General features: G+C 41.8%; 1 protein-coding gene across 2 annotated transcripts in view; it reads right to left on the bottom strand.

Annotated features, from left to right (window-relative positions):
• The window catches only part of ADAMTS9 (ADAM metallopeptidase with thrombospondin type 1 motif 9), a 196,417-nt gene that overhangs the window by 147,750 nt on the left and 21,781 nt on the right, over positions 1 to 26,886 (bottom strand). The window contains exons 4-11 of one of the 2 annotated variants that reach the window (XM_010589691.2): positions 15,694 to 15,983; positions 13,655 to 13,738; positions 13,440 to 13,555; positions 12,242 to 12,282; positions 12,021 to 12,126; positions 6,704 to 6,850; positions 4,932 to 5,073; positions 3,307 to 3,414 (exon numbers count right to left, since the gene is read on the bottom strand). In XM_010589691.2, coding sequence (XP_010587993.2) covers positions 3,307 to 3,414; positions 4,932 to 5,073; positions 6,704 to 6,850; positions 12,021 to 12,126; positions 12,242 to 12,282; positions 13,440 to 13,555; positions 13,655 to 13,738; positions 15,694 to 15,983 — 1,034 coding nt within the window. The remainder of the gene's footprint in view (positions 1 to 3,306; positions 3,415 to 4,931; positions 5,074 to 6,703; positions 6,851 to 12,020; positions 12,127 to 12,241; positions 12,283 to 13,439; positions 13,556 to 13,654; positions 13,739 to 15,693; positions 15,984 to 26,886) is intronic. The other variant, XM_003410031.3, reaches the window with a different exon arrangement.

Raw genomic sequence — 26,886 nt, 5'->3', positions numbered from 1 at the left:
TTTACCAGGTAAATTGACAAACAATAATTACACCCTGGAATAGCTGTTACATCATAACAAAGCATTGAGTAGATGGTGAAGCCAGAGCCAAAGTATAATCAGCCTTTCCTAAAAGTGTCCAAAGCCATTTAAGTGATATTTTACATAAATGCATCTTTTTCAAGAGGTTGGAAGGGGACCTGGAGGTCAATTTTGCCCCAAGGAGGCTTAAAATAAATGTGTTTCAAACATACAGGGTTAAAATGAAACGTTAATGGACTTAACAAGAGAAAGGAGAAAATAAAGAGACATTAGTGAGTCATTCATCAAAATAGCATTGTGTCAGCAGCCCAAGATAGATTACTGCTGAGGGAGCAGGGCAGAAAAGGAATAAATAAATAAATAAAAAATAACAGGGGGCAAAGGGAGTTGGAATTTTCTGGCATACAGAGACAAGGCATATGGGTTTACTGCCAAGTCTATCAAACCAAAACAAAAAAACACAAAGAATTTCTATGCCAACATAGCTACCATCATTGGCATTTGTAAAATGCATAAATACTCTTCAGATTGTGAGGATGGGGCAGGACCGGGCAATGTTTCATTCTGTTTTACAGAGGGTCGTTATGAGTTGGAGCCAACTGGACGGCACCTGACAACAATGCAAATCTTCAGAGGAATAAACATCTATACCACCATCTTTCATAAGAGATGCTAGACTTGGCAATTTTCTAAAACACAACTAAAAATGTCCCTATCATTTTCTCTGCATAGCTGCTTCTCTATAACTGTTTTGAGCCTGGCCTTTGGAACGCCTTTAAGTGTCCTGCCTTGCTGAACACAAACATATGTGGAAAGAGTCTTTTGAAGGTGCTCTTAAAGTTCCCTAACCCAAGGAAGGTATGAGACTACCCTGCCATCCCTCATCTTCTGCTGCAAAAACAGAAAACTGAAAAAAGACACAAGGTCTATGTTCCAGAATTGGTTGGGAAGCCATAACAAGTAAACGTGAGTCTCTTCATGGACCCTTGTAGTTTTATTACAGACTATTCTACAATGTCGCCGTGTAAATGTAAATGCTGCCATGTTATCCAATCATACAGCAGACCTCAGTCCCGTGGGAAGCCTGGTAATACGATGTAGATATTAACAGATTCTAGTTTGGCATCATGTTTATGATAATAACTAAATTAAAAAATATATTTTGCAAATATATTTTCTTCCATTTTATTACTCACTTCTGTTGTGTATATATGGAGCCCAGGTGATGCGTGGTTAACAGCTTGGCTGATAACCAAAAGGTCAGCAGTTCAAATCCACCAGCTGCTCCTTGGAAACCCTATGGGGGCAGTTCCATTCTGTCCTATAGAGTCACTATGAGTTGGAATTGATTTGATAGCAACAGATTTGGTTTTTGTGTGTGTGTGTGTGTGTGTATTGTCTATATAATTCACTTCATCATATTATTGACAGTTCTTTGTTATAGTTTTTCTGGCAATAATATGTGTCAAAGATAGACACAGTGGGCGGGTACATAGGCTTGATGAAAACCACAACATAACATCAGTGCTTTTGCTGAATTCAAACAGATTCAATTTAAGTAACACCGTTGGGTGGCTCTAATCCAGGCTGTCAAATAGGTGTTCTGTCAATTATCACCTCTCATCAATTGATGGCAGCTGTTGGGGTCACTCTGTTTAGGACTCCGAGGCCAAATCCCAATTTTGTAAGAGTGAGTGTCATACTCATTATCAATGAATGCCATGGGAACCCAAGAGACATATTCCCACTCACTCCTATGATCCTCTGGGCACCAATATGCTAAGTTAAATGTCCCACAGAACTACAAAATCCACTCTTTGGCCAGGGAAATACACATACGTAAAATTCTATTTTAAGCCAATGAAAACTCCAGAAGCTGTACCATCTATGTCTATATAGCGTTTCTGTTAGGTTGTCACTGGGAATGCTGATTCCCAATTGTTGAGGTCCTAGCCACCGAGAAGTTAGATCATGAGCTAAGTCATCAATTTAAGTCAGGTACAAAATTGTCTTCAGTATAATCTTTTATTTGGCATTGGACTCCCTGTTTCTCAAATAACTTTACTACCCCCTAGCTCGTGTTCATTGTAACTCTCTAAGCACCCTGAGAGATGGGTGAAGAATCCACTGGTCCTCCTGTCTGTTGACTAGAAACTCAAGGCGCTCAGTGAGCTCGAGCTGCGTCCACTCCACCAGAATCTGCGGCCCCTTCAGGTAAAACAGTGGAGGCAGCTGGAAAGGGGGGAGTAGTTGGGTTATGGGGTGGCTCTGGCCTAGTGGTCTGAGTGGTTTTCAGGCATGTCCTTCAGTTTTCTTGGTTCCCTCATCTATAAAATCAGGGAAGGAAGAGCTAAGCTCTGCTACCTCTAAGGTCCCCTTCCACTGAAATGTCCTGGAATTATCGATTCTATAAGGTAAAGTGGAGGAAAAGGAAATGAGGGAGAACAAAATATTAAAAGTGAGTAAAGTGGAAATGGGAAGAGGAGAGAAGAAGGAAAAACATACGTAAGGATGAGAAAGACTGAGAAATATAGTCCAGGGATTATATCATTGGTAAGTGACAGGACACTATTTTGCATACGGAAAAAAAAATCGGGATTTATATCTAAAACTTTTTGCAACCAAAAACTTGGGGTGATTATGATGATGATATCACTAAAATGCTACCATTTTTTGCTTTAGATGGACACCAGGTGCTGAGGATTGAGTTTATCACATGCTCATCACCTGGGGGGCTGTTATCATTGGTTCACGCAAGTAACAGATTTTGTTTAGTTATTACCAAGTAAGTGGGAACCATTGTGACCAGCTCATTAGAATTCAGAGCTGGATATATCCCAGGTGACATCACAGCTCCTTAAAGGGAAGAAGACAGGCTCGTAAATCCCCTATCCTAGCAGTGAGCACAGTAAGTAGGCTGCATTTCTGTATTGCCTTAATTCTAAGGTGTTCCATAAGCTTAATTACAGCATTCCAAAAGAGAGAGAAGAAGAAGCACAAACCCATATTAAACTTACCCATAACTTCAAAAGCACATTGGGGTCTCCAAAATGTTAAAATTAGAAAAAAAGAAAAAAAAAAAGCATGTCTTAAAAGGAACGTGATAACGAGAGTTATACGTCAGGTATCAGCACTAAGCTGTAAGGTGCCACAATTTTCGACAGTGAGCCCACCCCCCTCCTTAAAAAAGTAATATGCATGCTAACATGTACTGCATTATATTATAAACAATGGTGACTGATCATGCAGCCAAAATTTCGCACATTTCTGCAGGGTGTTACTTGCCTTTCCTGGCTCACACTCCGTCCCATCAGCCCAGGGTGTGTGCTGGGTCTGGCAGCCTTTGTGTGCTCCATCCACGTTACTGCACCAGAGTCGTCTACACTGCATCTGCTTAGGTCAGTGGAATGACAGGTAAGCAGCAATGTGATTAAAAAGACAGAACACGGCAAAGATGGCTTCCTACCTGATGCTTTGCCAATGATAACAGTGTAGGTTGGAAAGGGAATTTTCCTTTTTTTTATATGATAATTGATCAAATATTCCAAGGGACATAGAGAGCAGACCATGAGATACATCTCTAGGCCTGAGTGAAGTTTTTTCTGCTGAGGGGAAACTACCATGTATTAGAAACCTATGTGATATCATCGGGTCCTCAGCAATACCTGCCCATACTTCAGATGAGAAAGATGAGGCTCGCAGGCACCAAGGAGCTCAATATCACACTAGAACACTGAAAGCTGTATTTGAGTTCAAGTCTGGCTTGACCCTCAAAGTACTGTTTGTTTTTTCTGACTGAAAAAAAAAAAAAAAGACCTATTGCCATTGAGTTGACTTCAACTCACAGTGACTCTACAGGACAGAGTAGAACTGCCTACAAGGTTTCCACGGTTGTATTCTTTATGGAAGCAGACTGCCACATCTTTCTCCTGTGGAGTACCTGGTGGGTAAAACCACCAAACTTTCGGTTAGCAGCCGAGCACTTAACCACTGCACCACCAAGGCTCCTTTTTTCTGACTAAGCCACCAGCCACATAATGTGAAATTATAATCATATTATCACTCCTTTCTAGGACTTTGTTTAGAGCTTGTCAGAAGAAGGAAGGGATAAAATATTGTGACATAGACATATTTTAGCATACGTAAATTACAAAAAAATAACATAATACCCACCACCCAGGTCAAGAAAACTTTACAGGCACGGCTGAAGGCGTCTGGGTGCACATCCTACATCCTACCCACTCCCTTCTCCCCAGAGATGACCACTGTCCTGAGTGGTGGTCATCATTTCATCATTCGCCTTGCTTTTACCACAAAGGCATACAAACCTACCAATAACACACAGGACTGTGATGTATGGGGCCCTGCTGGTGCGGTGGGGTAAGCTTTCTGCTGCTAACCAAAAGGTCAGCAGTTTGAATCCACCAGCTGCTCCTTGAAAACCCTCTGGGGCAGTTCTACTCTGTCCTATAGGATCACTATGAGTCAGAATCAACTTGACAGCAACAGGTTTTTTTTTTTTTTTTGGTTTTTTATTGTACTGTATGTATTTAAGCTTTATTTAAATAGTATTATGTGGCTGTCCTTCACAACTTGTATTTTTTCCCTCTGAACACTATGTTTTTAAGATTTATACAAGTTGATAAATTTAGCTCTGTTTCAGGATATACTTTTTAAAGATAATTTTTTAAAATTCTTGATTATTAAAGTAATTATGTTTGTTATAAAAAATTAAGAAGGTACTAAAAATTTATTATTTTTTTAAAAGGAAAAAGAGAAACCACCCATTCTTTTCTGAAATCTTATTTTCCCCTTTTACAGTTGAGAACATGCTCTACAATCCTTTATCCTCTTATTTTGACTTAAAATTATACCAACTTCTGAGGGCAGAAACAGCCCCAACCACTTACCATATATGGGCACACCTGAAAACCTGGTCCAAAAATCAATTCACATTGTTTGTTCACGTTGTAAAGAAGGCCCGGCAGTTGGGAAGGCAAAGGGTAGGGTCTGGATTCAGGTTCGTTAAGCAAACACTCGCCATAACCAGTGCTACAGAGGGCAGAAAAACAAAGAGGGTCAGAGAAGTAGAGGAGACCATGCCTGTCAAGGGCCCCAGACGAATGTGAAAACCATGCCACCATTTGAGTATTAGAGGACAGTACTTTTTTACATTTGTTTTATTCTTATCATCCAATATTAAGTTTGAAAACAGAAATTATATTTCGGTATAAACTTGTTTGTAGAACCACATGTTACGCACACAATGTGCATCAAAAAAACAAAAAACAAAAACCCAAACCTGTTGCAGTTGAGTTGATTCTGATTCATAGCAACCCCATAGGACAGAGTAGAACTGCCCCATAGGGTTGCCAGGGAGCAGCTGGTGGATCTGAACTGCCGACTTTTAGGTTGGCAGCCGAGCTCTTAACCACTGCACCACCAGGGTTCCATATCATGCACACACACACACACAAAACCCATTGTCGTCGAGTCAATTCCAACTTGTAGCAACCCTACAGGACAGGGTAGAATTGCCCTATAGGGTTTCTAAGAAGCGGTTGGTGGATTCAAACTGCCAACCTTTTGGTTAGCAGCTGACATTTTAGTTAGCTCTTAACCACTGTGCCACCAGGGCTTCTGTCTACCATGCATAGCTGAAGAAAATACATACCCGTTACAGCATTCATCACAGGTGGAGGCAAATACGTGTTTATTTTTGACTATCTTCCCCACTACACTGTAAGCCTCTTAGGGGCAAAGGAACTTTTTCCTCCAAGCATGGGGCCTTGTCCCTAAGCAACAGGTGTTTAGTTTGCTGACTGGATGAGTAAGTGAACGAATCAGTGACTCATAGAAAGAAAACACCTTACACCATCTGGTTAAGAAGAAAAACAGCAACCTTCCAGTTCTTCCACTTTTCTGCAAACACCTCTACCGGAAATTCAGACTTGGTGACATCTGATTATAAAGCCCCCTCTTCCCTGTGCTTGCAGAAATATACTCCCCAGTGACCTTGGGAAAATCACTTAACCTTTTGTACTTCTAGGAGAGAAGGGCAATAAATCTGTGACACAGGGACGTCGTATGATACAATCGGATCTTTGAGTAGCCTGGCAGTATGCTTAAAAAAAAAAACACGAAGAAGAAAAGAGAAGAGAGGGAGCAAGAGAGAAACTATCCTCAATTTGACGACAGCATGGCGGCCTGCTGCAACGTTCATCTACCCACATGGCCCTCCACTCGTTTCTAAGTCAAAATGGCGGCCTGCTGCAACGTTCGTCTACCCACATAGCCCTCCACTCGTTTCCAAGTTAAATGACTAAGTTGGAATCCCGTAAATATTTGTGGCTATCATCATGGAATCACACGCATGGTCCCTCCCCCAAGACATGAACAAACTTCAAAGCTTTACCAAAAGTAAAACAAAATTTACATGTTCCATTTAAAACCCCAACCTTTTTTTTGAGCTCTATTATCGTGGGTTATTATCGTCTAAACTCTGGCCAGGATAGACTTTTGCAGGGATGTCAGAGAGTATTTTTTTTCCCTCCACCAAGGAATGTCAACAAAAATAACAACTCAAAAGGAATGCTTGTCTCTACATTTTCTTTCCCACAATTAGTTCACTATATGTAGGCCAGAAGGAGAAATCCATGGCAAAAGAAAGCTCAAGTCTTACTCTAAAAACTCAGTGATATATTTCCGACTACATTTTGACCACATCCAGGGATTGGTGTAGAAGTTCAGTGTTGGAGCCATGACGTGCTGAGGACTTTTCACTCCTTCTTCTTTGCACTTATTGTTGTCATCGTGAGGCATGTTAAACCTAAGGCAACAAGAGAATGATGACAATGTCAGTAAATACTGAGGGACCATGCGGTTAAGTTATAACGGCTTCAAGAATGCATTTGTCTGGGAGAAAAAAAATTAACTGGCTACTGTATTGTGGGTAGGAAGCTAAATCATGGGGAACAGAACAAAACTTAATAGACAGCTCAAGATGGGGCATGGAGTAGAACATAATTCACACCTAATTTAATACAAAGTGCCTTTAATGTACTAAAAAACAAGGTATGGGTTGGGCTATTATTGGGTTTAAACGTACTTTTTGGACTTGCAGAGGCTCCAAATGTGTTGTAGTTGATACTAAAATATAGTACTTGGAATTCCTAATAAGCTGTGAAAGGCCAAGTTATAGAGTCAAAAATTTGACAGGTTGTGGTAATATGAATATAAGGGTCATTCAGGGGTCAAAAAGGGAAGCCAAAGGCTTTCTAATACGATAGTCACTGTGGGTCTTGGCATTTGCCCCTTTTTGGATCAGGTTGACAAATAATATACTCATGTAGGTATATCATTATAAAGACATGCAAAGTTCTTTAATAAAACCCATGAAAAAAAGCTACAAGGATGGAAACCAGAGGCATGCCAATTCAACTGGCTTCACTCAGAGGATGGCAAGTAGTTTCACGCTTCATGCCAACGTCGATTGATTGATACTGGCTTCCTGAAAAGTCAGGCACAAACGGACTCTTAAACTAATCCAGGTTCCGCCTGAGAGAAGGCTGTGATGGATTGCCAATGTCCTCTTGGGCATGGGAGGGAACAGGGCTGCAGCTTTAACGCATACTTGCCATTCTTGGCTTGGCCAGAGGAAGTGGAAAAAGAAATGATAGGAAGTATTTCTCAATCCAGAAACATCAGTTCTCTGACCCACATGCCGTTCTCAGCTCAGCTAATGACCCACTGGCTGACAAGTTCAGAGGGGCTGTCCTCTTTGTCCTCAATCACAGAACTGATGCATGTGATTAATTTAGCATTTAGGGAGGAATTCCCTTCACTAGCTGAGCTCGAATACTGAAATAAGTGAGTCAGGCAGAAATGTGTAGACTCGTTTCAAATAAAAGTAAGAGCTAGAGTGAAAGCCTGTGAAGTCTATCCCATTAACTTCTCTTGTGTTTTGTTTTCTTATTCTTTAAAAAATTTAGACCCTTCAATTACTGCCAGTAGAGATTAAAAAACTCCATCTGTCTTGTTTGAATTTAGTATTAGTTCTTAATGATTAAGAGTCTGTTTTCTTAAAAGAAAGACTGCCCAAGATTCCAGTTCCTGGCTGCCGAGTCTGTTTAATACCTACAACAAACTCAGCTCGCGCAAAACACTCAAATCTCAGTTTCCCCACGGTTCAAAGAACTGATATTTATCCCCCACTCCAACCATGACTTGATAAAATCAAGTTTATTGCACCATGTAAACAGAATATTTTCATTCAAATCCAAGCATACGTTGGTCTTAGCAGGGGCTAGATAATAATAAATATTTATTGAGCACTTACTAAACAATAATAGCCAAGATTTTTGTATCGTTCACAATGCACCAGGAAGTGTGCTAAATGCTTTAGATGCTTCATTTCATTTAATCACCTATTTGACCTAATGGATAGTGCTATTAATAACCGCATTTTACAGATGTGGACACTGAGCATTAAAACAAACCAAACCCATCGTCATCAAGTACATCCTGACTCATAGTGACCCTATAGGACAGAGTAGAGCTGCCCATAAGGTTCCAAAGGTTGTCATCTCTACGGAAGCAGACTGCCACATCTTTCTCCCATGGAGTAGCCAGTGGTTTGAACTGCCAACCTTTTGGTTAACAGCCAACACTTAACTGCTGTGCCACAATGCCTCCTAACTGAGTGTTACCTCCCCCAAAACAAACAAAAGAACAAACAACAACAACAACAAAACCCACTGCCATTGACTCATAGTGACCCAATAGGACAGAGCAGAACTACCCCGTGGGGTTTCCAAGGAGTGACTGGTGGATTGGAACTGCCAACCTTTTGGAGGTTTAAATGTTTGATCAAGGTCACACAGTTAATAAGGTTAGGGGGAGCTGGGACTTGGATCTATTTCAGTCTGATTACAAAACTTCAATGCTTACTATGCTAATCCCTTGCCATTAGACAAGATACGCAAGCTTTGTCAAGAATGCTGAATAAGGATTTCTGTATTTTGTAGAGACTCAGTTACCTCCCAGATTCTTCCTAACTCTTAGAATCTGTGTCTGGGAAGCTGGAAAAAGAAGGTAGAAGCTGTTTATGAAGCAACCAATTATGCTCAATAAACACAACAAAATCAGTTGCTTTTCCCCCCAACAGCTCCTGCACTTCACATTACCATAAATTCATGATTGTAACAACTTAACGTGTAATTTCTAAATTAAAAAAATTTTTAATTTGATTTTGAAAGCTCATTAGAAAATCTGCTATAAAGTATGTAGCAAATTAATACTTTCACTTCCCTTAACATATGAGACAATGCCCCAAAGCAAAAACGACTCATTAATGGGTTAAGAATATACTGTTCGTTTAACTGATCAACTCACATCATTCACCTATGATTTCATTTTCTGCCTCTTGACACATTTGAGATGGGGGGATAAGTATTCTCCCCACTCTACAGGTAGGGGAACAAAGTTCAAGTTGTCAGGAGGTTGACATGCCCTCGTCAGGAGAACGTGGAATAATAATTCAACCCAGAGCCAGACACCTGCCTCCCAGCCCAACCCCTATCTTGGAGCCTTTTGATATGATGATAAAGGTTCACATGCATAAAACTTCGGACAAATTATTTAGTATCTCTAAGTCAAACACAGGGAAACAATAATATCTACATTGTGGGGTTCTTCTCAGGATTAGAAGGGATAACGTAAATAAAAGCCCCTGCGACAATGCCAACTGTACAGTTTTTTTGGGGGGGAGGGTTGTTATCTGTGAATCATCACCACTCTACAGCTGAATTTATTCGGGTTTTGTGGCTCAAAGTTGTCACTTTCCTTAGAACGCCAACTTTATAAATCAGCTGGCTAGAGGAGAAGTTTATAAGCTCCCGTGGGAAAGGAATTAACAGGAAATTAATTACATTTCTTTACGTAGTGCACTTTTCCTACCCACACATTGGGGGAAGCGTTAATCTGGTAATCACACAAACTCTCTGCCGTTTGAGTATACTCCTCTCTGTGGCTTTTCTCATTCTGTTCCCTACGACACGAAAAGCTGCCCTGTTGAAATCCAACTCTATCCTTTACGGTCAAGTATCATCTCCTATTCAAAATTCTGAAGGAATTTACTAGATTTTATGCAAAACAAACATACAAAAATTTCCAGTAAGCTCTGTTAACACAAGTTTGGAAACACCGTGTTGAAGAAAACAAGCAGTTTACTTAATGCAGGACTTTTTAAAGACTATATTACTGAGTCTTTTGACTCTAAGCAAGTCTAGACTACGAAATTTTTCTTGAAATTATTTGACTACAAAACTCCATTTTCACAGGTTATTTTCACGAAAGAAGCCCTATATAGCACAACGATTAAGCGCTCAGCTGTTAACTGAAAGGTTGGCAGTTCAAAAACACACAGCAGCTCTGCAGGAGAAAGACCTGGCCATCTGCTCCCATAAAGATTCTTGCTGTGTGTAGAGTTGACACCAACTATAGCGACCCTGTAGGACAGAATAGAACTGCCCCATAGGGTTTCCTAGGCTGTAATCTTTACAGGAGCAGATCACCGGATCTTTTCCCCTACAGAGCAGCTGGTGGGTTTGAAGCACAGACCTTTCAGTTAGCAGCTGAGTACTTAACCACTGTACCACCGGGGCCCCTTCCAAAAAAAGATTACAGCCTAGAAAACCCTATGGGGCAGTTCTACTCTGAAACATGGGGTCACTGTGAGTCAAAATCAACTCAATGGCACCCAACGGTAACAACAACAACATTGTCATGGAATTAGTGCCAGGTTCCTCGTGCTTTGAGAAATGCTAGTCAGACAGTGGTTTCAAGCTGAGTTCCAAGGAGTTCCTGATTTCCACAAAGCTGCCCCAGAAACCAAAAGTCTGGAGAGGACGCTGATTACACAGAGCTGTGGGCTGCTTCAGCTGCTTGACTGGAAGCCGTGCCTCGTTTCTGTTCTAAGTACTAGGCATCTGCACAATATTTCCTTGGGGGAAAAGAAAAGAACTGTACTCTCGAAAGGCACTAGTCTCGAAATATACCTGTTACATGATGAGCTGAGTTGGAAACATCTGTATCTCTGCATCTCACTTTATGCCAAACAGAGTGCACTGCACATAAGCCACCTTCAAGAAATATCCGCTGAATGAAAAAGTTTGCTTAACAGATGTCAGCTCTAAACAGAGTTAACCCAAGACGCTCAGATGGATACGCAAATATATTAAAGCTGTCCTTTGAGTAATTTATTTTAAAAAGATACAAGTATTTTAATCACTGTAGAATGAAAATAATGCAGATAAAAAATCAGAATAATTTCTAGTAAATTCACATCCTCTCATCCCATGGTCTGTCTCTGAAGACAGAAGTGAAAACCCAGTTCTACAGTGACCAGACACTTGGTGACCATATCAGGAAATGATGCGGCTACTCTGTAAATCACTCGAAGTTGTTCTCGTGAATGAATTTCTTCTCCGTTCATTCTGTTCCCTGAAAGAGGGATAACAGCGTCCCCAGATGCTAAATGTGTGAACGGTAACCTTGTATACCTAGAATCAGGAATGACCTGGATTTGTGAAAATCTTGAAGGCCAGGGCAATGTTGGGGGACACTCCTCCAGAGCAAAGATGTTGTTAAGTCAAGAAAGCTCTCCAAGCTAACACATGTTCTGCTTCACTGGAAGCGGTGGGAATGCCCCATCCCTCCAGTATGCAGGAGAAAAGGAGAAAATGACGCCTTGCATAGAAAACTTGAGTAGCTAAACCAAAGCCCCATGTGAGCTACGGCTAAAGGGGCTGCTCTGCACATAATCAATCATCTGAAGTCCAAGTACTGGCCCCACTCGGTTCATAGCTCTTCCACCCTACAAACTCTATCGTGAGTCAGGAAGTGCTGCACAGCCTCTAAATTCACGTTCGTGCTCAGTGATGCGAAGGAACAAGCCTGGGTCACTCTGAAATAAGTGAAAACACTGAAAGGAAACGTACACATGTCCCAGCTCGTGGGCTATGGTAAAAGCTGTACTCAGTCCACTGTCTTCACTAATAGAACAGCTTCTGTAGGGATCACAGATGGTTCCCAGTTCAGCAAGACCTATTAGAAGAAAAACACAAACAAACAAGGATTTACTTTAAAGAGCAATTGTGGCTTGGAATGAAAACATGTAGTAAACGGTTTTGGCCACAGAGGATGTGCGCGGCGGACTCACCTAAGGTGTCACATTTGTCCTGAGCTCGGCAGATGTCCTGTCTGAAAGCAAAACACACTTAGGGCCTCGAAGACACCACAGAGGAAATGCCAACACAGGTAAGTAAAGCTTCCAGGCATTCACAACAGCACACAATTTAGGGAGGGAGATACAAAAAGCAAACTAACAAGACCAGGCTTTTTCAACTCAAAAAAAGTTTGAGAACTAAAAGCTACATTAGCCTTCTTCTGCTGCAGGGGTAGCACAGGGCAGCAGGTGGGGGACCTTTATTCAGAAACCTCTCCATCAGGACTTTTCCTAAGACCTTCGAGGAAGGGGCTCCACTTTCTCAAAGACCCTGAGAATATTCCTGAGCAGGCCCTAAAGGTCTTTCATGGGAGCTCCATTTAAGAGCAGCTGTTAGTGACCATTTCAGACATGGCCCACTGGACCTACAACAAGGCCAGCATGCCCTTGTTGACCCGCACTGTGTTTTAAACCTTTTTAGCTAGTTGCAGCTACGTAAAAATTGGAATATCTCACATTAAAAAAAAACCCCATATTTATGGCTCCTTGCAAAATCTCAAAAGCTGGCAACATTGGACTCATATCCTACATGGCAACAACCAGTAAACGTGAACAGCAGCTGCTCGCTTTATAAAACCCCAACCAAATCCATTACTGTGGAGTCACCTCTGACTCACGGCGACCCTCTAGGACAGAGCAGAACTGCCCCACAGGGCTCCCAAGGCTGTAATCGTTATGGAAGCAGCCTGCCACGTCTTTCTCCTGTGGAGCGGCTGATAGTTCTAACCACTGACCTTTTGGTTAGCAGCCGAGCGCTTAACCACTGTGCCACCAGGGGTCCTGCTCCTTTTATAAGGGGCATGGATTTTCAGGGCTGCATAACACATTTATTACCTACCTGGCACCTATAAATTTGTGGTTCTCAACCAGGGGTGACTCTGCCCCCTCCCTCCGGGAGGGAGGCATTTGAAAACATTGTTGATTGTCACAACTGAGAGGGTGGGTGCTGCTGGTTTATAGAGGGTAGAGGCCAGGATGCATCCCCCTCACCACACAGGGTTATCCAGCCCAAAATGTCAATATTGGCTAGGTTGAGAAACTCTGCTCTAGGGGCTGGGTCCCAGGAATATATGGCCTTATCCCATCAATGTGACCAGAAACAAAGCGATTTGTGAGTAAGAAATCCACACACCTGGTTATGAGAACAGCAGTATCATGCTGGATTCCACCGGGATAGTTCTTCAAATGCTGCCACTGGCAGAAGTTTCTTAACGTTGTCTGGGCATTAAAAGATATGGAAGGTCCTTCCTAAATACAGAAAAGAATAAGGTTGGCGGGTTATAGCAACACTAACTAGGCATGCCGTTTCGGATACAGTTAGAAGAAAGAAGAAAAAAACTTTATTACCTGTTCATTATGAATCACAACTAAGTTCACAATAACAATATTAATTAAATTTCCAATACTGGGGTCTTTATAGATAGAGGCTACCTGCAACCGAGATAAATTTTTCAAAGTTAATTGTGAATGCCGTGCAAGCAAAAAGCAACTCACTTCTCATGCTGAGCTCTGTCCTTTTTCACATTTCATGAACATACGCATTTGGTAGTTGTGAATTTTCATTCATTCAACAAACACTTATTAAGGTCTCTTTGTAAAATTCATAGATGACAGTTTTTAGATAACAATGAATTCAAACAAGCTTAAATTCCGAGGTATTTTCCTCTGAAATTGCACTGTCGAGCGACTTAACAGTTCTCTATGCCAAAACACAAGATATTAATTTTCAACCACTTTCCTCCCACTTCAAAGCCCAAATCACCAATTTATAAATTTTCACACTGACCACACGGTTGCTAACACTGCTGCTCTTTATGTTGAGCACTTATTTGTATTCTCAGCAACCTGGTACCCTGGGTTTTTATAAGTTTTTTTTGTTTGTTTGTTTTGGCATTATTATCATGAATCATGAGAGCTACCATTTACTGAACGCTTATTGTGGGCTAGAGCCCTATGCTGAAACCTGCGCACACATTCACACTTATCCCCTCAGCAAATCTCTGGTCTAGGTCCTGTGATAATCTGAGGAAACTAAGGCTAGAGAAATTAAGTAACTTCTCCAAAGCTACACAGCTGCTGATGTACAGAGGCAGGACTCAGCCGAGGTCAGTTTGACCCAAAATCCATGTTTATAATCAAAATTCTTGTTCATAATATCTTTATTCCTAATTCGGATCTGAATTATGAAGTGGAAACAGGGCTGGATCTACCGAGGCTCGAATGAGCGAGGGTTGATTTGGGGCTATCTCCACTATTTCCAGGAAAGAGCAATGTATGAATGACTATATGAGAATATGCCATTTGTACTTGAAAACAAAAATATTGCAGATGTATACATATTTGTCTGAGAAGTACACAGTTGCATTGTCCAGTACATTAGTCATTTGCCACTTGTGGCTACTGGCCACTTGAAATGTGGCTAGTCTGAAAAAAGATATGCTGTGTCAAACACACTGGATGTCAAAGACCTAATATGAAAAAAAGCAAGAAACTAAACTATCTTATTAATAATTTTTATATTGACTACATGTAGAAAGGATACTATTTTGGATACAAAAGAAAATACATTATTAAAATAATTTTACCTCTTCCTTTTTACTTTTTTTCATGTGGCTACTAGAAAATTTTGAATTACTTATGGCTTGCATTATATTTCTATTGGGCAGTGCTGGTTATAAACACGCAAAAAACTAATAGCTGCTGCCTTTGGGAAGGAGCCTGGGCCCTGGGTAGGGAAGGGCACTTCTTTTTCTTCATATGTTCTTTGATTTTTTTTTAATCATGCAAATTTATTGCATTTTCAATTCAAAATGAGAACACAAAAATAGACTGAGAGACTCCTAGGCTTCACCTGGGAAGGGGCTGGCAGCATGCACCTGCATTTCAACAAGCTCCATAGGTGACTCTGATTCATGACCAGCACCCACGAGTGTGACTCAAGACCCACCAGTCCTTGCTGTGAGTACCTCATACGTCAGACAGAAAGCACTGGTTTTGGAACCCGGACAAGGTAAAGGAAAGTCACATGCTGTGTCTAAGCCACTTAGAGCTTGATGTGACTGTGGACAAGTGACCTGGCTCCTTTGATGCTCAGCTTTCTTACCTATAAAACGGGGGTGATGATCCTACCTAGCAGTGTTCCAGGAGGGTTGGAAATTACACCTTTAAAGTAAGAAGCACATTGCCTAACACAGAATAAGCACTCAATATCGACACCGTCATTGTCATTATAAAATGACAACTGATGAATAACCTTACATTCTGCTCAGTCACTCGCCTCAATCGGCTGACATGCCAGCCCTGAACGATCCTCCAAAACACTGGATGGAAACTCTAAAAGGGGCATTTAGAAACCTCATAAATCACCTTTTTTTGAGTGTACTTACAATTGACATTAAAGTTAAAATATAATGTTGAAGGTTTGCTCCATGGTACGCAACCATTCTATTGTCTGCCACCACCATCACTTCGACAAACCGCGGGTAGGATAAAAAACGCTTTGTCCTTCTGTGGGTCCTCCTTTCCCCTGTACCGTCTGTCTTGTTGCCGTAGACAGAAAAAGCCTTTGCTGCTGAGTTGCTTTCTGACACTGCCACATCGTCTGCCAGCTTGCTCCTTCCACCCCATCTTCTCGTACTGGTTTTCCTCTTGTCTTTACTGTGGCTGCTGCTGTGCTCTGTAACAAACCAATGGTGCATATTACATGTCAGGCCACATGTATTTCATATTAAGAATTTAATTTGACACATCTTAAAACGATGCCTTTGTAGTCAAATTACCCATAAAATCAAGACTTACAACTGTGGGCACTGCAGGTGGAACTTGACCTTCACTCTCACCTAAGTGACCAAGGAATTCAAATCAGCTTCCCCTCACCTAAGTGACCAAGGACTTCAAATCAGCTTCCCCTCACCTAAGTGACCAAGAACTTCAAATCAGCTTCCCCTCAGCTAAGTGACTATAGACTTCAAATCAGCTTCCCCTCACCTAAGTGACCAAGGACATCAAATCAGCTTCCCCTCACCTAAGTGACCAAGGACCTCAAATCAGCTTCCCCTCACCTAAGTGACTATAGACTTCAAATCAGCTTCCCCTCAGCTAAGTGACTATAGACTTCAAATCAGCTTCCCCTCACCTAAGTGACCAAGGACGTCAAATCAGCTTCCCCTCAGCTAAGTGACTATAGACTTCAAATCAGCTTCCCCTCACCTGAGTGACCAAGGACTTCAAATCAGCTTCCCCTCAGCTAAGTGACCAAGGACTTCAAATCAGCTTCCCCTCACCTAAGTGACCAAGGACTTCAAATCAGCTTCCCCTCACCTAAGTGACCAAGGACCTCAAATCAGCTTCCCCTCAGCTAAGTGACTATAGACTTCAAATCAGCTTCCCCTCAGCTAAGTGACTATAGACTTCAAATCAGCTTCCCCTCACCTAAGTGACCAAGGACCTCAAATCAGCTTCCCCTCAGCTAAGTGACTATAGACTTCAAATCAGCTTCCCCTCACCTGAGTGACCAAGGACTTCAAATCAGCTTCCCCTCAGCTAAGTGACCAAGGACTTCAAATCAGCTTCCCCTCACCTAAGTGACCAAGGACTTCAAATCAGCTTCCCCTCACCTAAGTGACCAAGGACCTCAAATCAGCTTCCCCTCAGCTAAGTGACTATAGACTTCAAATCAGCTTCCCCTCAGCTAAGTGACTATAGACTTCAAATCAGCTTCCCCTTACCTGAGTGACCAAGGACTTCAAATCAGCTTCCCCTCACCTAAGTGACCAAGGACTTCAAATTAGCTTCCCCTCACCTAAGTGACCAAGGACTTCAAATCAGCTTCCCCTCACCTGAGTGACCAAGGACTTCAAATCAGCTTTCCCTCACCTAAGTGACCAAGGACCTCTAATCAGCTTCCCCTCAGCTAAGTGACTAAGGACTTCAAATCAGCTTCCCCTCACCTAAGGGACTACAGGCTTCAAATTAGCTTCCCCGGGAAGCTTCCATAAATGCTCACTCTTAAGGTATTAGAAAATCAGGCCTGGACTTAGGGAAAGGATAGTACAGGATTCTTTTCATTTGGTAACAAAAGCCTTGCTGTGAATTAACTGGTTCCCACCCTCATTGTTCTCTGCTGTGGATACAGTCAGGGCCAACAACACAACTACCGCACCGTAAAGAGTGGAGATGGAGATGTTTTATACCCTCCACTTCTGATACCCAGTGAGATACAGCACGAAGAGGTCTGAGAGGCGGGAGGCTAACAGGGGACACGAAGGAACTTCAGGCATTTGTTACCTTATTCCATCATTGTTATATCTGAAGGATAAGAATAGGATCACCGCTCTTCAGTGCCTCTGAATGTCTAATTAATTTATTTCAGGGCTCAGAGAGTACGGCGAGGTAGCTGGGAAAGGGATTTACAATCCTAGATTAAAAAAAACCCAACCCATTGCTGCCGAGTCGATTTCAACTCACAGCGACCCTGTAGGGCAGAATAGAACTGCTCCGTAGAGTTTCCAAGGAGCCCCTGGCAGATTCGAACCGCCGACCTTTTGGTTAGCAGCTGCAGCACTTAACCACTACGCCACCAGAGTTTCCAGTGCCAGATTAGCACCATTCATTTCACTCCTGCCTAGGCCCCTTGGGTTCTGCACAGCCTGCTGCTCAAAGTGTGGGGCACGGACTAGGAGCAATGACAACACTGGAAGCTTGTTATCATGGAGGCTCACACATCCCAGCTCAGGCTGATGAATAGAGGCTGCGTTGAGATGCTGATTCATATTCACATTAAAGTTTGGAGATGCACTAGTTTGGAATTTAAGGAGCCCTGGTGGTGGCTGGCAACCAAAAGGTCAGCAGTTCCAACCCACCAGCAGCTCCTCAGGAGAAAGATGTGGCAGTCTGCTTCTTTAGAGATTTACAGTCTTGAAAACCCTGTGGGGCAGTTCTACTCTGTCCTAGAGTTGCTATGAGTTGGAATCGACTCAAAGGCAGTGGGGTTTTGTTTTGATTTGGTGGCTCAAACAGTTAAGAGCTCAGCTGTTAACCAGAAGGTCAGCGGTTTGAAACCAGCCAACGGCTCCGTGGGACAAAGACCTGGTGATCTGCTTCCACAAAGATTACAGCCTAGAAAACCCCATCGGGTGGTTTTACTTTGTCACATGGGGTCGTTACGAGTCGGAATCGACTGGACGGTACTCGACAACAACAGTCTGGAATTTGGCTTGAAGTTTGTATTGCTGGTAAAAATAACCAATTTCCATAGAATTGACCACACAGAGTAAGCATAAAAGTGCCTGCTAAATATGCTTTTAGTAAGAACACAATTTAATCAGTTGTCTTGCCTATCAGCTCATAAATGTACTTTAAAGCTTTAACCCAAGCAGCTTGTAGTCTGAAGTTGGCAGTGGAATTGTACAACGAAGAAGTATGCTAACCTAGGCCATAAGGAATAAATTTATTACGCCAACACTAAAATATATAGAGTTAAAGTGTAAGTCGTTTCCTGCCTGAAGATTCCAAACGTTGGGCCATCACAGCCAGTTGCTAAAACAATCACTTTAGGCCGGGATACGTATTTTGCCTGGCTGAGTGGTCTGTCAATTGTTAAAATAGTGAAATCAGTTAAAACTATCAAACAAATTGTATGTAGTCCAGCTATAGATAACATGACTGGTCCAAGCACAGTACACGGTACGATGTTGCATCAGTGTTCTTCTAGGCTCTCTTTTAAGCACATTCACATATGTGTGTCTATGACTTACGGGCAACTGGGCAGTTCAGTCAATTTTCTAATCATCAAATGATTATAGAATACTCAACAAGCACCTACAATGTACCATGCATTGAGTAGGCTCTTTTATGTATGTTTTCTTACGTATTTCTCTCAGACCAAGAAAGTTACCTCCGTTTTACAGATGAGAAAAATAAGTCTCAAAGAGGTCGAGTAACTTGTCCGAAGTCATGAAGCAGGAAGTGGGTATATGCGCAATCACCGCTACCCAGTGGATTCGATCAACACCCTGAACAATGTTCTTTCTACTAAGCAAGGCTTCTCAGGAGCTGGGGATTGCAGTGGCCTTATGTTTTGGTTGATAGTTTCAAAACTGAATCTGAATTGGGAAAAAGAGAGTACCTGGTGGGTATTTTCAAGAAGGGTCTTGCTTTTCACAACAGATGTATGTAAGCCAAATTGTTGAAACGTGAATCTTTCTTTTAATGCATTAAGAAAACACGCCACTTAGTTTGTGAAGTGTAAATAATCTTCATTTAATGTCTTCTGTAAATATTTTGATTTAATTTATTGAGTTTACTTAGAGACAAATATGCTGCAGTGAAAAAAAAAAAAAAAAAGCCACCAGAGAAAATGCTGTATAGCCTTCTTCTTTTGGCCACTAAGGGGGAAAACTGTGTCCTCAGCACCATCAGGGAGGACTGGGCATGGCAAAACAGGAGGAAAAATCAAGGCACTAACTGGAAACCAGACACACTTATTTAAATAACAAAGTTGAAGAAAGTAAAGCACTCATTACAAAAACTCCAGTTTCTAACGGAGAACAACCCATGAAATTCTAATATATATATCTGGAAGATATTTCAATCACAAGTAATCTGTGTATCGAAGATATAATTCAGCACACTTTATGCAGCATGAAAATGCTGGAACTAAATTCTTCTTTGGGATAGAAAGCAACATCCCCTAGTATGTTATGCCTCCTAGTCTTTCACCCATCTGACCTTCTCTCCTAATGAGTTAGAATCGTATTTATCAACCTAATTAGTCCAATTAACTTCTAATGCATTAACCATTTTAGCAAGCAACTTGGAATTTAAATTAAAAATAGTATGAGATTTATAGATGTAATTATTCATAATGACTATAAATGCATGAAGATTTTTACTTGGAGAATCGGAAAAAAAGACAGACATTGTAAGTTACACACTGATTCAACTCGCTTGTCTCTGAACAGGAGCTGTTTGGACAGAGGATGATTTCCATCACGGGAACACCGTTAAGATAAAAAGAAAGGCTTCCCCGTTTCTCTGTGGTGACCTCTTAGCAAATGGAATCAAGGCTAGAGTTCTGGGAATTTGCAATGTCACTTTACTAATAGTTTTATCAGAATAGACCACACAATGAAATTTCACTCTCAAGAAAAGCTGAGTACAAATAGTCTGTGCATTCTTGCTCTTTATTTTCACACATAGTTCTACCTTTCTTATTTTTTGATAAATGTTTCATTGAGATAATTTGCATGCCATAAAATTCACCCTTCTAAGATGTACAATTCAGTGGTTTTTAGTGCATTCATGGAGTTGTGCAGCCATCACCGTTATTTGACTTTACAATATTTTCATCACCCCAGGAAGAAACACTGTACGCATTGGCAGTCAGTCCCTGACAACCACTCATCTAATTTCTGTCTATGTGGATTTGTCTATGCTGGCATTTTATAATAAATGGTATGTTGCAATGTATGGGTTTTTTGTATCTGGCTTCTTTCACTTAATACAATGTTTTCAGGATCCATCCATGTTGTAATTGTATCGTAACTTCATTCTTTTTATTGCTAAATAATATCCTACTGTATGGATACAGCACATTTTGTTTATCTACTCATCAACTGATGGACATTTGGGTGGTTTCAACTTTTTAGCTATTGTACATATGCTGCTATGAACATTTGGGTACAAATTTTTATATGTACATATGTTTTCATTTCTCTTGGGTATATGCTTAGAAGTAGACATGCTAGGTTATATGGTAACTCTGGAGTCCCCGGGTGGTGCAAACGGTTAACAAGCTCAGCAGCAAACCGAAAAGTTGGAGGTTCAAGTCCACCAAAGGTGCCTCAGAAGAAAAGCCTGAGGATCTACTTCTGAAAAGTGAGCCACTGAAAACCCTATGGAGACAGTTCTACTCTGACACACATGGGGTCGCCACGACTCGGGGTCAACCTGACCGCAACTGGAAATGGAAACTGTGTTCAGCATTTTGAGGAACTGCCAAATGGCTTTCCAAAGTGGCTGCATCATTTTCTTGCCTCCTCTTAAAGTTCAGAGATGACCTCAGAAACAGTGAATTGTTTCTTCATGGTTCTTCCTTAAAAGACTAATCCCCCTTACTTGACTAAATAGCTTATGAGCAACCTGGCCCAGTTCGTATCTTAAAATAGCATGTCGATACCTCCAAGAATCAAAGACATGTTTGCATTCAGAGAGAAGGACAACATTTTGCAATCTGAATCCTCGCAGTGCGTGCAAACAAATGCAGGTATGTTAAAAAGCTCTAGCTAGCACCTGTGTGCCTCCTAATGCCACAGTATAGGCACCAGAGTCATAACATTTTATTCCAAGAACACTGAGTCAGTGTTAGCTTTTAAGACTGTTTTGGCCTTGATGGCTACAAAGAGGAGGCGGTGATGCTGATAACCACCACAGACAGCCTGTCTGCTAAGGACTCATGCTCTGATGGGGTAAGGCCTGATGCCAGACCTATTTGATCTTGAGCAAGCAACTGACTCCAGCTCACCCTCAGCCTTCCACTTAAAAAGACCAAGTAAGAATCGTACCTGTGTCAGAGTTGTTTTGAGGAATAATTGGAGACCATATGTTTAAAGTGCCAGCACGTGCCTAGTGCGTAAGGAAGAACCAATAAATACTGTTATTAATATTATTATTTTCACTATTTTTTTTTTACCAGTGGCAAAGTCATAAAAAGTGAGCTACAACTGAACGAGACTATTTCAGGGAGTGCCTCTACTTGTTCTTAAAAATGGTTTTTTTGGCTTATAATAACTATTTCAAAGACATAAGCTGATTATATCAGTAAACAGGGCAAATCCCCATGAAATGTGCCTGATTTCATTTCTGACACCTAACCTTATGTTTTTTTTTTTTAACCTTATGATGTTCTGAAAATAGTAGTAATGACAAAGCTGGAAGTGCTGAGGTCTCGGTTTTAATCTGCCACTTACGACTCAAAAGGTCTTTTCAGGGTCACCTCTCTGGGCCTCAGTTTCCTGACCTGTTAAGTAGGCACAGAAATACCTGCTTTGCTTTTGAGGCTGCTGTTAGAATCAAATCAGAGCATATGCAGAAAATTCCTTTTGAGTTATAAATTGAATTTAAAAACCACTTCTTGCATACCTGTTTCGTGCTTGGTACTAGGCTAAGTTGAAATAAACAACAACAACAAAACAAAAATAAGACTTTGGCCCAACCCTGAAAAAAAAAAAAGTATTGCAAAAATTTAAGATGGTATCATTATTTAGAAACTCCACAGTCAAAAACTGTTAATATTTGCTTATTTGTTGGTAAAAATCATTTAGATGTGTTTCATTTCACATTGCAATATAATAAAATGCATATTGCATTACTAAATAACTGGAAGTATTTTAAAACATAACATCCAGGTCTTGTCATCAAATGGTTATTCATCTAAGAGTTTCACATCACCTAGGGTTGGGTGGCGCGAGGAGATTCGAATGTTAACATTAACAGTTGGGAAGTTAATTATTGCTTTCCACTTTCCTAAGGTTTATCAAAGTTTAACTGGATTTCCCTAAGGCACTGAACCACCTTGTGACCTTCTGGTCTAACTGGGCCAGGGAATCGCAGTGAAAGACCAAAGGGAAGAGTCAAGAGCTGGTTTGCTCTAAGGCTACCCTAGCTGTTTCCTGTTTCAAAGCCTCAGATTCCTCATTTGTAGAATGAGGCTGCTGCTAACAGAGCACACCTTCAAGCTGACTGTGAAGATTTAAAGAGATACTACTCACAAAGTACCCTCAGCACAGTGCCTGGCACATCAAATACTTAGCATAATAATAAGTTTTAGTTGTTGTTTTACTCCAAAGCAAAAAATCAAACCCATTGCTGTTGATTCTATCACACAGACACCATAGGGTTTCCAAGGCTGTAAATCTTTACAGAAGCAAACCGCCACATCTTGCTCCCATGGAGCCGCTGGTAGTTTTGAACCACCGACCTTTGGTTAGCAATCACTTTACCAACTGCGCCACCAGGGCCCTGTTGTTTCACTAGCAGTACACAAAACTTCCCCCCTTTATTAGTTAGCGCACTGGCATTAGAGTGTCCCAAACAAAGCAAACGTGTTTTAGAAGGCATCTTTCCCTCTCTTACTTTGTTTGTTTATAGAAAATACATTTCCTTTCATCCCAGCTCCTTCCTGTTCAGCTCCCCACCACAGACAACTGTCTAGAGTTTAAGGGGTAACCTTTTGTTTGTATGTGCTTTTGTCAAAAGTGTCTTGGTTTTATATGAGTGCATTTTTAATTATGTAGATAGTATTGGGTTAAACTTCTCATTCTGTTTCTTTTTTTTTTTTTTTTTAACGCTAATATTACTGAGTACCTATTACAGGCAGGCTCTGTGCTGAATGCCCAGGGAGCCCCGTGTGGATCTCATGGGGTTCTCACTATCCTTTGAGGTAAGTACCGTTATTATCCCCACTTTACAGATGAGGAAACTGAGGCACTGAGAGGTTCCGTAGCCTGTCAAAGACCCACAGCTAGTCAGCAGAAAAATCTAGAATGAACTCTAGCCGTACACCCAAGATCCATTTTATTTTCCTTTTCCACACTAAAGAGAGAACCTGAGCAAACACTCTACTTAATCACAGAATAAGGGAGATAAAGCCTTTCTCTCTTTCCTAATATGGCTTAACCTTGACCCCGAGATACCATGTCCACTGGGAGGGTCTTCTTTCTGCCAGGAACAAAAGACCTGCTAAATAGAATAAGTACCATCACCACCGGGGAGAGGCCTGGGGAGCTGACGTATACCAGGAAATCCACCCCCGCCTTCCCCACTGAACAACACAGGGTATTCTGGTCTCTCTCAACCTGGCAAGAAGTCAAAATAATGCATGACAGATGGACATATGTATGATGGAAGGAACTGCTACAGGACAGTGGTTCTCAAAGTGTCACCTGGACCAGCAGCATCTGGGAACTTGCTGGAAAAGCAGACAATCAGGTCCCAAACCAGACCTAGTGAACCAGCAACTCCTAGAGATGTGGTCCTGGAAATCTGCATTCTGACAAGCCATATAGGAGATTCTGATGCACTAAACTTTGAGAACCGCTGTCCTAGCTTACGGCTTAGTATTCAATAGCTATTTTCTCTATATCTCTCCTTCCAGCTTCTTAAATATCCAAGGATCACTTCAACATATACAGAATTTATTACAGAGGGACATATCAAGCGGATAATTGCAATGGGACATTCTAAACGAGGAAAGGCAGTGCGGGCTAATGGCTTAGGGTCAAACCTTGAGTCAGCCTTCACAGCTGTGGGCACATTACTTAACTATAAAACCAGTTACTGTCCAGGTGATTCAGACTCATGGCGACCCCACGTGTGTCAGAGTAGAACTGTGTGCTCCATAGGGTTTTCAATGGTTGTTTTTTTGGAAGTAGGCCACCAGGCCTTTCGTCCGAGGCACCTCTGGGTAGACCTGAGTCTCCAACCTTTGGGTTAGCAGCCAAGCGTGTTAGCCATTTGTACTACCCAGGATCTCCTACTTAACTATAAAAAAAACACAAACCCACTGCCCTCCAATCAATCCCAACCCATAGCGACCTTATAGGACAGAGCAGAACTGCCCCATAGGGTTTCCAAGGAGAAGCTGGTAGATTTGAATGGCCCACCTTTATAGTTAGCAGCCATAGCCCACCGTAGCTCTTAACCACTACGCCACCAGGGTTCCTAATAGGAACCTCGATTTCTTCACCGCTGAAGAGGAGATAAGAACGTTGACCTCGCAGAGGTGCAGTGGAGAGTAGGTGAACTTGTGTGGGGGGTGATGTGTGCAGCTCTGCTGGACACAGAGTAGGAAATAGTGGCCATTATTACTACTGGACTGGGTGATTTCTTAAAAAAAAAAAGGTAATCCTCTTTTACACATTCATTCATTCATTTTTAATGCATGTTCTCATTGAGCACCTACAGTGAGTGAGGCACTGAGACCCTTCCGGATTAGAAGCCCTCCTCAGACAAACCAACCTGCAGAACGTCCCCCAGTTACACTGGTCCACAGGGCTCAGGCAGTGCCTGGCGCATCATGCACACTTGGTGAGTAACTGTGCGAGGGAGGCTCACAGGAGACAGGCCCAGACCCGCTCCCGTGGAACTTCCAATCTAGACAACTAGCACATGCCCAGTGACAGTAAGAAGACATCGTCTGAAATGTAATTTGATGCAAATAAATCCGACAAACACATTCACCTTTCAACTGGCTCCAGTAGCCGATACCATAAACCCGAAAAAACCCAAATCCGTAGCCATCAAGTTGATTCTGATCTTAGTGGCCCTAGAGGACAGAGTAGAATTGCCTCCATAGGGTTTCCAAGGAGCGGCTGGTGGCTTTGAACTGCCAACCTTTTGGTTAGCAGCCATAGCACTTAACTACCTCAGCACCAGGGCTCCACCTCTTAGCTGGCTCCGTAGCTGATTACACACAGGGCGCAAAAAGTGGAGCTGACCGCAGAGCCCTGCCCCCTCTGCTCTAGTCAGACCTAACATGTGCACCAATGGGGAACACTGGGAGAGTTGCTATATAAAGCCTTCAGACAGGGGCTCAGCAGGACGAGACAAACAGTCTCCTGGGCTCAGAGGAAAATGGACAAACAAGCACAATGTGGCCAAAACAAGACAAAACAAAAAAACCCAAAACAACCATAAAACCAGTGAACGTTCCAATGATAAAGAACAATGTGTTTCCAGAACCTGAGTGGGAAAGGGGCTTCAGGAAGTTGCTCTGCACGTATGAAACTCTAGTGGGTGACTGACAGCTCATCAAGGTTTAATTATTTTTTACAAGGGTCCTCAATTTGCTAGCTTTAAACACAGCTGTGAATCCCTGTCTATTTACTAGGATTATGTACCGAAACCCATTTCTCTCAACAAACTGTGAACACTGCAAAAAAAAGCAGCAAAAATAGTAAAGAGTCCAGTGTCAAGTACGGTAAACCAGTCGCCATTGAGGTGACTCACGCTCATGGTGACCCAAGTGTGTCAGAGCAGACTATGCACCATAGGGTTTTCAATAGCTAATATTTGGGAAGCAGATCACCAGGCCTTTCTTCCAAGGCACCTCTGGGGGACCCAGACCACCAATCTTTTGGTTACCAGCCAAGTGCATTAACTGTTGCACCACCTGGGGGCTCCCAGGCACTGGTGCACAAGCAATAATAACAGTAAATGAACGCAAAGTGCAGTGGTTAAAGAGATTTTTTGCTGTTAAGACTCCTTTTTGGCTGACCTGAACCTTTATGAGCAATGTTCCCGTAAGAGTGGTTTGGGGAACATTAGTCCCAAAAGATATTACCAACAACAAATCAAGCAGGTTTGCAAAACACTTCACACAGTATCCACATCTGGGACTTTCTCAAGGCACATTAACATTTTAAAAGCTCTAAGAAGTTTACAGTAGAGACCAATTTACATTTGTTTAACCATGCAGTTGCCAAATTTTTGTTTTTTGTTTTGCAAGCTTAGGCAGGCCAGCTTAGGAAGCCTGGTGGTGCAGTAGTTAAAGCGCTCAGCTGCTAACCAAAAGGTCAGAG

Source organism: Loxodonta africana, chromosome 22 (genome assembly GCF_030014295.1).
Source record: "Loxodonta africana isolate mLoxAfr1 chromosome 22, mLoxAfr1.hap2, whole genome shotgun sequence".
Taxonomy (NCBI): domain Eukaryota; kingdom Metazoa; phylum Chordata; class Mammalia; order Proboscidea; family Elephantidae; genus Loxodonta; species Loxodonta africana.
This window is presented reverse-complemented; position numbering and strand designations above follow the sequence as displayed.